At 37.1% G+C, this 13,433-nt stretch overlaps 1 protein-coding gene across 2 annotated transcripts; it reads right to left on the minus strand.

Annotated features, from left to right (window-relative positions):
* Nucleotides 1–98: 98 nt before the first annotated feature.
* srsf3a (serine and arginine rich splicing factor 3a) lies at nucleotides 99–13,392 on the minus strand. 2 transcript variants are annotated; one of them, XM_085161208.1, is made up of 7 exons: nucleotides 13,150–13,392; nucleotides 5,454–5,500; nucleotides 3,825–4,035; nucleotides 3,606–3,740; nucleotides 1,076–1,114; nucleotides 911–997; nucleotides 99–801 (listed from the first exon to the last, which is right to left on the minus strand). In XM_085161208.1, the coding sequence occupies exons 2-7, from the start codon at nucleotides 5,458–5,460 to the stop codon at nucleotides 774–776; spliced, it is 507 nt and encodes a 168-aa protein (XP_085017334.1). In that variant the 5' UTR covers nucleotides 5,461–5,500; nucleotides 13,150–13,392; the 3' UTR covers nucleotides 99–773. The 2 variants fall into 2 exon arrangements, with proteins under 2 accessions (XP_085017334.1, XP_085017333.1); XM_085161207.1 differs by lacking the exon at nucleotides 13,150–13,392 and adding an exon at nucleotides 6,271–9,691.
* Nucleotides 13,393–13,433: the final 41 nt, after the last annotated feature.

Here is a 13,433-nt window from a genome sequence, read left to right on the forward strand (position 1 = left end):
ATAGTACTTCCTGAATTTAAAACGAGTTCACTTTCAGCATTTGCCTTTTTAGTTATAGTATATGCAACTATGAAAACAAAGCAAATGTTACAGAAAACTCACCTTGGAAAAACATTTATTGAACAAGATGTTAAACTGTATCAGTACATGTTGTTGGAGCTCAGACATTCAAAAAAACAAAAAAAAAAACAAAAAAAAAAAGAAAGAAAGAAAAGAATCTAGTTAATGCTTTCTTTCGCAAAGGAAGGCATTTAAAAAAAATTAATTACAGATGATCATGTTTTAGGGATAGACTACAATAACAGCACCATATTTACAGCATTTGTTAAGAGTCTGCTTTTCTGTTACTGGTATGAGAAAAAAAAACAAAAAAAAAACAAAAAAACAAACACACCACTCCCTCTATACCATGTCACAGTAACCCGAGCAAGAATAATAAAATAAATAACCAAACCAAAAAAATAGGAAAGAAAATGAAATGATGACTTTAAACAGGTTTAAAAAAAAGAAGTAAAACCAAGTACTCATTTTCAAAGCATGCAGGGCAAGACAGAATTTAACAAAACAAAAAACAAAACAAAACAAAAAACAACAACAACAAAAAAAAAAAAACAGTTTACACCTTTCTTGATCATTCAACAGACCATTAAGACCCAAACATGGCCAACCTTAAATTGCCATGAGCTACCCAACAAAATCTAAAAAGAAATGACTATAAAAATGTACTTTTTTGTAACCATAGCATAAGCCGGTAGATGAGCTTTCCAAGATCTTCATTTCCTCTCATTAGACCGGGAACGACTGTAAAACAAACCAACCAGTGAATAAATGCAAAATTGATGGGGAAAAAAATTTGTTCAAGTGTCTTTAAAGTTCAAGAACCATAAATATAAAAATTCTTTTGGTTTACCTCCTAGATCGTGAGAAGGATCTTGAGCGCTTACGGTTCTTCTCTCTGGAAGCAGACCGATATCTGCGTCTATCTCTTGAAACAGACCTGAAAAAATGTTTAACAATTTTTATCATTTGCCATAGACAAATGTGTGGCGCAAAAAACAAATGGTAACATGGCTACCTGCTGCGGCTGCGGCTGAGGCTCCGTCTCCTTGGTGATCTACAATGTAGGGGAGGGGGGAGGAATTAAAAAGAAAATTAAGAAGAAAACATTTTTTAGAAATATTAAGAGAGCATATTTAACATTTCCCATCTCTAATACAACCTTTGAAATTAGTTTTTCTTGATCCCTACAGAAACATGGGTTACATGTGGAAACGTGGTTACACGTACTTCCTGGACTGTTAACAGAATGATCATCTGTATCCATGAACTGGTCAAATGTTTATAAGGAAACTTTGTCCAATGAACACAAATCATGGAGCAAGATATCAGAATGAAAACAAAATCAAGGCTCGGCATTAAGGCTTGTCTGAGAGAAAGACCAAACAAATTATGTGACAGCTTTTTTCCTTTTTTTTTTTTTTTTTTTTTAAACCAAGCATGAAAACATTCTTCAATCACCCATCTACTGTGATCCTCCTTGTGCACAATGTTCCCCAAAAAGTAAAATACCTCCTTTAGCAGCAACACAGGAAAGACTGATTATTTTTGTTTTTTGTTAAAAGAAACTTTGATGTGGGACACATCCTAAGGCAATGAAAAATAGGGTAACCTACAAATAAAAGGGTCTTTAAACAACAAAACAAAACAAAAAACCCCAAAGAAACAAAACAAAACAAAAAACAAATTAAAACTGCAAAGAAAAAAAGTTTACTTCCTGTGGTTATCACTCAAGATAGCTTAATGTCGAGCCCTGAAAATGCACTCCGTTGAACAATTACAATGAACACCAGATAAATGTAGTTCATTTTTGAAATGGAAATTAAAGAATGGTGGTCAAAATTCCTTGACCGGTTTTTGCAGCACTGCACTGAATTTTCTCCAAATTACATAACTGCTGAAGAAAACTGTCAAGCAGCTATGAAAGCTAGATTAAGCATTAAAACTACAAAGAGCAGGATAAAAGAAACTTACTATTTTTGGGGGAATTGGACAAGATAGAAATGACGCAAGGAAGCCAGACTGATGGTGAGGGAGGTCGAATTGCAGAGAAGATTTGCCACAAGATGCAAATGTTGGAGATATGAAGTTGCCTGGTGGCTGGTTCGAGGGGGTAGTTGTAGATTTTCCCTGCCTTTTTTGGGGGGTGGGGGATGGGAAGGGATGTAAGCCAAGGGCTGTCCCCGCTGATACAGTAGATGTTTGGAGAATAGAAAGAGTAAAGACGCTGATTGGCTGATAATGTGAAGTGGACCGCTGTCGATTGGGTAAAGGTTGGAGGAAGGAGGAGGATGCTGGGAACTGCATGCTCAGGAACCAAAAGCTTGGTGGAACCTGACGACTGGCGGTGCGCCTGGGTCATGTGACAACACCAGCCAAGCTGATTTGGGCTCACTGGTCAGCAGTCACATGATGCTGAAAGAAGACTAGTTGATTGACTCAGATGGTGAGAAGCGTGGTGGTGACTCTGAAACGGGGTTCAGTTTTATTAATAGATGGCAACTGAACTCAGAAAAAAAATATAAATAAAATTTACACCTGCAGAATGTAAGTGTAAAAATATTTGATGGGAGATGAAGGGCTAACTATGCTTCTGACGATGTCTTTGTAAAATAATATCACTCTGGCAGAGCTTGTTGTTTCAACAGTTATATTTTAATAAAAGATTTAACCGTTTACATAACCTGCCACTAATATACCCTTGAAATGATAAAACAATGAAAAAAAAAATTGTATCAAAATTATTATTTCAATCTTCGTGGGATCAGGGGCCGTATTCACAAAATATCGAAAAGCTTGAATGTAGCTCTCAAGTGGCCAATTAGTAGAAACATGAAAACGAAAAATTAAAAAACTAAACAAAACACTCATCACTTGCTGGGTTGGGGGAGACGAGTTAGAAACTCCAGAGCTCTGTCTTATAGAGCCTGGAAATAATGTGCTTAATTTTGGTGAGAAAGCTGGCAGGACAGGACTTGTTGGATGCGAATTCACCGGGCATTACCCGACTGTACTCACAACAGCACAATCACATGTCCAAAGAATAGTTGAGATCTCCAGTTTATGAGCGAAAACTGTAATGAAATGAGTGCCTACCATGTAATGTTTTTTTCCCTCTTTGCTGTAGTCTGGCACTTTTAGTTTGCTTTAAAAAGAAAGTATGACACTTTGTGAATACAGCCACAGATTTTTTTTTTAAAGTTTTTAAAGAAATAAAAAAGGCAAGAACGCTTGAATGCAAGTCTGCAAACAATTTGTTTCAAGCTGTCAGAAACTTGATCCCTTGCTTAGTTTTAGTTTAGACTATGACAAAACTAAAAATAGTCTGAGATGGTAAGAGACTAGATTTTTGCCAATATATTTGGCCATTTAGTCGATCTAAAACTGTTTTGCCAAAGTCAGAAGCTGAAAAATAAGTGTGTATTTAATGAACGTGTGCTTTGTCATTTGTACTCTTATTGAACACTGCAAGTGAGAATGTTGTTTGAAAAGAAAATGTCTACAGATAAATAAAACAGTAAAATAACTGTCAAGTAGGAAATGCATACCTGCGTCTAACAGGAGGACTGCGTCGCCTAAAATCATCTCGAGGGTATCGGCTCCAGGATGGAGGAGGGCCACGGCTCCTGGAACGCTTTTCTCCAGTGGATAACTCAACGCGTACTCGACAGCCACACATGGTTCTAAACAGAAGTCAACAAATGAGCAGAAAGCAATGCAAAAATCAAACACAACTACTAATAAGTGTAGCATGTTGAAGAAGTTACCTGCCATCCAATTCTCTCACAGCATCTGAGGCATCTCTGGGATCTTCAAACTCTACAAAAGCAAAACCTGGGGGATTCCTGGCAACCCAAACACTTCTTAGAGGACCATAGTAACCAAACGCTCTTTCTAACTCCGTCTTATTTCCATTGTTTCCCAGATTCCCGACATAAACCTTGCAGTCGAGGGGACAGTCTCGATGAAAAGCAGGGTCTTAAAAGTGACAGAAACACAAACACACATCAAACAATGAAGTAGAACAAATTACTTATCATTCATCAAAAATGTGCACATTAAATGTAAATTATGTTAACCTGCTTTAAAATATTTTATTTTTCTATGCTGACTAACCCAAAGCCCCCCCCCGCCTCAAAGTTTTCTGATCTACTGTACATAGCCTTACTTTAAGACTTCAATTTTTCTGCAGCCAACCATGGAAAATAAAGTCAACTAATGCCATTCCTTGTTTAATTTTATTTCACCAATTTTCAATTTCTTTTTATTGAAAAAACAAAAAACAATCAAGCAAAAAAAAAAAAAAGCTGGGGTGAAAGCTCAGTCTACCGCCTTGCATCTTAGACTGTCCACAGTAAGAGCTTAAAGTGCTGTGAGTACTACTATCATGATAGTGATGAAGCCACATGTAACTAGAATGTGAAAAAAAAATTTGACGAGAAAGCATGAGTCCACCATGACACAGAACAAACAGTGGTTGTGGTTTGTAAAAACAAAAAAAACATGTGCTTGCATGAGCAGCTGAACTTAAACACACTGCAACCAATACACAAAACACATGTAGCAGGTTAATTCAGTAAATGTTTTTGTCTTCTTTAACGTCTTGTGTAATGTGCACATATTTAGAGAATATAATTTTTTATTGACAAACTCATTCATTGGAGTCACCATCTGTTAGCTTTGCAGTGTTTGAATTAGGGGCTGTGTCCAGCAAAGTACTTTTTGCCTGACGATAATGCTAGGCCATCCTCTGAAAATGTCCAGCTGGGAATACTTGAGAGCACTTAGAAGTCACCGCACATTTTCAGAACAGACAATTTGGTTGCTATTATACATAACATCTACTTTACCTGACTGCTAGTGACCTGGTGAACGAACTGTTCTTCTAGGCCTTTATATTTAACATCAATATTGTGGTAGACATGGATACTCAGAGAAGCAACATTCACTTCTCATCCATTGTTGCTCAGATGGTTGTCAGCATGTGTGCAATGGGAAAGCCTGTCTGCATGGCATTTGTCCCAGTTCTGCTTGATGGGGTTAAAAGTGACAAGCACAGCTTTCTACCAAAAGTTCCAGATCTTAAGGCCTGGCAACCAGTAAAACAACCCAATCACAAAGCTTGGGAAAGATGCTCAGTGCCCCATCGCTGCTGGCGTTTTAACAATAAATGCCACTCCTATTCCAAGCAATTCCAAGAACATTGCTCTTAGGAACCACGCTGGCCTCAGGAAAAAATACTTTGGTCTTTGGACACACCCCTTAAGTTCACAAATACTGTAATTCTTTTAAAGTCACTTAGCATGTCCTGTGTTGTTTCATGGGACACCAGGGCACCTCCCTAGTGCAAAACAAAGCAAGAAAAGCTACACGACTAAGTTTCTGAGTTGTCATACCTCCCATTTCAAATTTCTTCGTGTTTAAGTCCAACACTCTGTTATCCCTGAAAAGAAAAAACAAAACAAAATTACAAGAAACAGTTACAGTCAAACAGCTCTGAGAACAGTTAATCTATGGCCCCATTTAAAGCTACCTAACTGGTATCAGTGAATCGTTATATTTGCATTCACTTTGCAGCACTGCAAAGCCTTTTCTAACAAAGAGTCTCATTCAGGTTTATACATGACTGGGTTGCTTATAGGTGCAGTACCTACACAGGATTTTTAAATATTTAACAACCGCACACTAAAAAAAAAAAAAATTCAAAGCCAACGCATTTCTTTTTGGGGGTGGGGCGGGTGTCTTTAGTGCTTTTCGGATGAATGGTGAATAAAACTATGTTGGTTAATTGGTCAGAGGTATATAATACAACAATAAGCTAGAAAATGGGGTGGCTTCTATTAGCAGACTCCTGAGCCTTAAAACTGGCTATACATTTCCAGGCTAACAGCACCAAAAATAGTTCGCTTTAGCTTGATTGTTGACGGGTAACATTAAAATTGGATTTTAGTTAATCTAAAAATACATTTCCTCTGAATATTACAAATTACTTTTGAGTCCAACTTTTAATCCGAACGATAATGCAGCAAAGTTTTCCACCACCCTCCAAAACCAACCATGCGAGCATTAACGTTACGCTAGCAAATTTAGCATTTATTACCGCGAAACGATTTACAAAAGAATTCGTCGCGATGCGAATCTGAATCCTAGCTGAATTCACACGAGAAACGTGTGGAAGACCGAACCTACTTTCCTGTATGGAATACAACTCACCTTTTTACAGCTAAAACTCAACAAAAAACCGCTTGCAGAAGATTTCACGCCGCTCGTTTGAGCAGCAGGCCTAGCCTGTTAGCTTATTAGTGCCTCGAGTAAAGCGGAAGACCGAGGGGGGAAAAAAGAAAAAGCCCACTCTTCTTCTGCGTGTGTAAAACGCCATTAAAACACCGATAAATGTCTATACTGCCACCTACTGTACCAAAGTGGAATGTCTGCCACAACACATTAAACTGGCAAATGTGTGAGATCTTCACCCAACTTTTATAACAGAAAAATGTAACCAGAGAAAGTTTAGAACATTTTAGGTGACTGAATTTTTTAAAAAGCGCATTTACTTCTATCATCACATCATTATATTTAAATATTACTGTTATATTTGTTACTTCATGGGATAATCAAGGTATAATAAAGTGAACCAAGCTGCTATTAGTCTAAGGAGCGACTGGACTTTAAGTTTTGTGAAGACGTTTCACTTCTCATCCAAGAACCTTCTTCAGTTCTAAAAGCTGCTATTACATTGAGTAAAACTTCATAATCCCTTTTAGTCTACTTTGGCTATAGGTAAACCTATCCCTGCCCCGAGCCACTTTAAATTATATCAAACAAACTCAAAGCAAGCTTATTTGTAAAGGGCATTGTTTCATTTATTCATAGAGGTCAAGTAAAATGTACAACCATCTAAAAAAAGGGGATACAAGTTGAACTAGTAAAACTATAGCCTAACTTTACATTTAAAGTATGTACACCATGTACTCTATATACCGCAATAACACTTATTTTTTTAAATGATCTAAGAAAAAAGTGTTATAACTGTGGAGACAGACAGTGGGTTTTCTGGCCAGATGTCATACTCTTGCTTCTGTCTTCTTACTGGTGCTTTTCTTTTCAGACCTTATCTGTACTACAAGGCTGAAGATTTTTTTAACATCTGTTCTTGTTCCTGTGTCCTGTAGCCGGTAATCTTTTTCAGATATTTACTGCAATACTAGATTTCCCCGGTGTAAACACGTAAGGCTCTTCTGCCTGAAAAAATATCTTCCTTTCTTCTGCCATGTCAAGCTAACCTTTGAAAAAATAAAATGTCAAGATGTTCTTATTATTATTGTGACATTTTAAACCCCATCACCTCATGGAAAAAAGAAAAAAAAAACTTTAGAGGTGTTCAATGGAAATAACTGAAACTGAAAATAATTAGTCAAAGATGTTTAAATAAAAGCACAAATGCTATCAGAGGAATTGCAGTGATATCTATAAATGAACACAGGCCATTTTTCCACATACATAGAGTACATATACATTAAACACATATTAGGACATATTAGTGCATTTACTCAAGAAAAAAAAATTATAATGCTTGTATTTTACTTAAGTGTTTCCATTTTATGCTGCATTACACTTCTACACCACTCTAATTTAGTGTTTGTGAGTTGTGTTGTAGCCCTACAACAAAAAAGGATTTTACACTGTTTCCTTCAAACTCTTGATGCTTTAGTGATGTAACACTTGCTTGAAGTAATTCAAATATGTGTAGCAATTCTCGTTTCTTCCTTTATTTACCCCCCTTTTCAAGCATCTAACAAACCCCCGGCCTTAACTATGACCCTGACCTTTTGACTGTCCTCAGATTTTTAAAGAGAAATTTGATTACCGTCTTAACGTTTGGCTGCAGTAATCACTATTATGATAAGAAAAGGCACAGACTCAAGCATGAAGCCCACTGTCTAGATAAAAATTCACTGCAAATGTTTTTACTGTGGCGCATAAAATGTATTCATAGTACAGATACGATGTTTTCTATGTTCTGTGACAAGAATCGCACAGTTTGCTCAGTTTGACCTTAAGAAGATAAAGCAGTGCAAAAACAGCTGCCTGCCATTTAGTAGTTACATAGGAACACAAGTAAATCAACAGACAGGGCTATTGCTCAACACATGTGACCTCTTAGAAGCGCGCAGGTGGGTGGGTAGATAATGTATGTACACTTCCCGTATAGAGACGCATTTAAGATGTAGTGTGGAAAAGGGGGAAGAGTTGTGTAACAGAAGTCTTCATGCATTTCTGACCATGAGGCTTAACTCAGGTCACAAAGGGGCACAGTCAGAGAAAAATTAGCAGCTCAGTCTTTATTTATTGCACGATGGATAGATAAATAGGGAACTCTGTTTTGCTTGTTCTCCATCGTTATGTGTAACCATATGTGTAATCTTTAATTAGACACATATCGGAGACATTAATGTTTCATTTAAACTTGTTGCGAAACACCCTGATTTGTATCCCATTCTGACACAGTTTGTGATAACGGTGTTGGGATTTAACCGTCTAACATGTCTGGATAAAGCCAATCGGATTCAAATTAGTTTTTGAGCAATTAGTCATTTCAACCTCATGCTTTTGGTTAATGATTGCCTGACGTGACAGGTTAAATTGCTGTGTACTAAACTTCTTAGTAATTGATACCCTATGTAATAATTAAGAATAATAACCCTTATTACCACAAGTTTGTTGAGCGGGGGTATCACTACTTTAAACTTTTTTTTACTGAACTGGGCTCTAAGGAGGTCAGGATGGAAACTATTTAGTGGATGGCAAATGGTTTACAAGTCTTTCATGTAGAGCAGAGTGGTTTGTGGGAATCCAAATTATGATGACATTGTGTCAGTGACAACAATCTGATCATAAATGTTCAATGAACGTGAGAAAATGCAGAAAAGACCACAGAGCGTTGTCATTGGATCATTGGATGCCCTGTGCATAAACAGATATACTCAGCAGCCATTTTATTAGGTACGCATAGCTTAAAAGTACACTCTGTCCTCACAGTCCCATGATGAAACATCCTTTCATAAAGCAAATAAGGGAAGTTTTGACTCTGTGTTATGATTAATTTAAATGTCGCAGCTGGTTTTATTACACTGACAGGTGTTTCTGTCACTTCGTTCATTGATATAAATTCAGTGAAATGCAGAAACCTATTTGGGATTTTTAATATATAAAAAAATGAAATAAAATAAAATCTCCTTTACAGTTGCATTCTGTTTTTGGGATTTAAATCGGATATTTCCTGTGGCAGTTTACTTAGAACACATCCAAATACTGTGTGAAAGCCCTGATGTAAAAAAGTCTTCAGCGGATTTCAAATGATTTCAAAAAGGTTTCATTTTCTCCGAGACTCAAAACAAACCATTAAGCTCCTGTTTTTCTTTTAAGTCAAAAACAAAAAGAAATTAAAAATCTTTCAGGACAGTTATACAAAGTGATAAATGTCAGACATAACATAAAACACACCAAAACTGAACTATGCTGACAATAAAACACAACCTTTTAAGGTTTGTGTTGACATGATGAAAATAGGACTGCTGTTATTCACTGCCCCATTATTCAGGGCCCTTGGCAGACACAACAGTAAAGAACTCTTGCTTTTGGTGGGGTGGGGGTGGGGGGGGGGGGGGGGGGGGGGGCAAAAGTTCAGGGATAAAAGGGATCACTCGGGAGATTACTCCCCTGTACGTAACACGGATGCCTAGAACACAAACAAAGAGCATTATGTTGCTCAGCCTGTAGCTGCAGAGCGCATGTTTGTGTGAGAGCAAGTGCTTCTTTAACCTCACCCTCCCATTTGCCTTTTGCTTTACCAAATGAAGCATTAAGCTGCCTTTGTTTTTCCGTGTATATATTCCCCTGCTGCCGTAGGGTTCTCCTTGTAGCTATTTAAATGAATCATCTCTTTTTTCAAGCATCCACTCAGCACAGTGTTTTTCAATCAGATTAGTACAGCACATTCTGTTCTGTTTCACTTCCTGATGACTGTGCAGCCCGTATCCCAGAATGAACTCACCCGCGTGCTTCTGGTTACACCAAGATACTCATTCAGACAGATGGATTCTTGCAACTGCCTGTCAGATTTTTGTACTTTACACAGTATTTAGCAAAATCTGTTAGACACCTATCAGATTTGCTGTTTACTGTTTTGTTTTAGCAAAGATTAAATGACTTTCCGATGCAAAGTGATAGGTAAGTAGCAGTAAGAAGGCCACAAAGTTCTAAAAATAAGTTACAACTGCATGTATGTCCCCATTATATTTATATAAAACAGCCACAGACCATTGATGTAACCTTTGACCATCTAATTTTCATTTGTCTTCTTCTTCTTTTTTTTTCTCGCCTGCCTGGTGGCTTTCACCAGAACAGAAACAAGATGTTCTTGATGTTTCAGGAAGGAAAACAACATCTCAAGCCATGTGTCACTATACATATCTATTCATGCATCTCAGTTTAGCCCAAGCCTGTTTAGTTCATTTTGACCTCCAGTTAAGCATTACAGTGTTGGGGAAAAGAAGACAGACAAAGCAACCAGGACACCACGGTTCACGAATTTTGGTAAAACAAACAAACCAACCTTTGACCGTGCATGAGGCAACCATCCTGACATGGTGTTTTATTTTAGATAATCAGTACTATTATTTTAAGGGTTTCATGCGGGCAGTGACACATAGTGAGGTTGTGTTTTTACATCACACGACAACATCTTTCTGTTTCTGTGCTGTTTTTTTTTCTTTAAATGTGAATAACATGTTCTAAAACACATGTGTGTGAAAGCTACTTTCTTCCGATAACCAGATGCTCAGAAGATTACTCACCCCAGCTGACAATATCCCTGTTGCGTTTGCAGAGTCAGGTTCACTTGTGTTATGTCACCTATATAATTAACAGGATCATCATGTTCCCTCTCAATAGCAGCTTGCTGTCTGCCAGCAGTGTGGTCAGACAGTATCCTTACCACCTATAATGGTGGGATTCATCATCTAGAGAGACGAGGCTCTTTGAGCATCTCGGTTCTATAAAGGAAAGTTTTCCTCTCGCTGTCTGACACGAACAAATTTTGGTTAACTTCTCGTTAATGATTCAGTCATAACATTAATTCGAGGCATATTTTATAGTTTTTAATACAACAAATGTGATAAACATAGACACAAGAAGCAGCCATAAAGCATGTAATATTTTCAGCACTGTTTACTGACATATTAATGCCAACATCCTCAACTGCAAAAGCACAAAAGCAAGGCCATAAAAACCTTTTATTACCATGGATTTTAGCTTCTCTTATCCCCAAAGTAAATGTGTCAGTAAAAAAAAAAGTTCATCTTAGAGATGTGAAAGAGAAAACATATTAACCATGAATGTGATAATAAGCAAACACTTGCTTTAATCGTGTATAATATAAAAACCAATATAAAAAGCCTAGAAATTAGATAAAGGCTGTTTGAACACAAGATTTCATCAGCATGCAGAGTGTGAGTCTGGGGTTTCCACATGACGAGAGCTTTCAGCCTCCTTACAGGCTGTTTAGGAGTTATGGTCAAAATATACTCAAACACGTGCCCTTTGGAGAAGAACATGACCACTGTGAAAAGTTTGATTACAACATAAATCAACTCCTGCTGGGTTTTTATATATATCATTCTGATAATGTTTTAAAAATATTATATTAAAATACTCTATGTTGTGTCTCTCATGTTCATCTCTTTTGGTGTGTGTTTAGTACTTCACTACTATTTTGACTTCTTGTATATTTCAGGTGAAAACGGTCTCTCCCTGATAACTGCGGTCTTCCTTGACCAGGACAAAATTTGACTTGCAAAGCATCCTTTATAAAATGCAATGCATTTCATGCTCACCTGACGCAGGTTGCTACTTTAAGTTGTAATGTAACATTTTGCTTCACAGTGAGCACTTTAGATATGTGTTAGATGTGACACTTTTTTCCTAATCCTGCTATGCATAATGAATCAAAATGACTTCAGTAACTAAATTGCAATTTACAATTTTGAATATTTATTATTTTATTTTTCATGTGGATTTCCAGGTTGAAAAGCAACTCCCAAATTATAATGTGTTTATAGTGCCTCATTACATATAGTAAAACTTAGACAATAGTATTTTTTTTTAGATTTTTACTTTAATTAAACTTTGAAGACTTTAAGAAGAACTGTACTTTACAGTAAGTAATTTTCATTTTGTAATTTACTAGGATACAGTAGCAATTATTAGACTACAGTAATGGCTTAGACAGGTTTAACATATTGGTTCTCTAGTGAGCATCCACATCAGAGTAAAATGCTGACTGATTCACTACAAAATATGAAAACTATTGTATTGGGAGGTTGATGATTAATAATGATTTATAGGATGAGACAGGATTAGGCATATTCACCATCTGTTCTTGGTTTATTACATTGATTTATCATTCAGCACTTTGGCAGGGACTGCCATTATGTTCCCTTACAATGAGTACTTCTACTTTTAATAATGACTTATATTTTTATCACAGTGCATACAGGGAAGGCTATTCCCTAGCCTGTATTTATAAGAACGCATAGTTCCCAAAATTTGACTTGCAAAACAAGAGTTAATAGAATATGATGCGCATCACTAGAATACCATAATACTAGAATCACACACAGCACCACCTGAACCGTGTTTTTACATTTAAATGGACGCCTAACACACTGGCAGGACTTTTCACTGTTACTGGTTTGACAGCAAAACAGCTGTCGCCAAGATTTTACTTGCAAAGTTAGTAAAACAATAGCTTACACCATGTAGTGAGAATAGAGAATTAGTATGTAACATGAGGAGTTAGATTTTTATATCTAACGTGATTGAGTGGTATTTTTTTTCCAACTAGTAAAAGATCTTCATACTTTGTTGCAAAGCCGTAAACACCACAATAATGTAAACACAGACTGTTTGGGAAAAGATGACAAATTATCTCCGCCCAGTAAAAATGCCAACATGGAAAAATACCACCAGGAATTAATAAAAGAAACAAGAGTAGAAAAAAAAACATGCATGCGCTTTTGTAGAAGTCCTTACCCTGAAATAAGTGACAGTAAACTGTCCTTTAAGCCATAAAAGTCTCCGATAAGCAAATACGCTACTTCCCCCCCTCTTTTCTTTGTAAGTCTACAGAAACAGTGCGCTAATCCGTATCACCGCGCGTCTTATCGGGCAGTGAGGTGTGCTTTTACTTCGGTGATTACACATCCTAGTCTGTGTCTGCAGGCGGGCTGTTACACAGTACTGTTGACGATACGTGTCGTCAGCTGAGCGGGGAGGACAGCCTGCTGCGGTACAGGCTGTTCCCGGCCTGGCTGTCT

This window comes from Neolamprologus multifasciatus, chromosome 5, assembly GCF_963576455.1.
Source record: "Neolamprologus multifasciatus chromosome 5, fNeoMul1.2, whole genome shotgun sequence".
NCBI lineage: Eukaryota > Metazoa > Chordata > Actinopteri > Cichliformes > Cichlidae > Neolamprologus > Neolamprologus multifasciatus.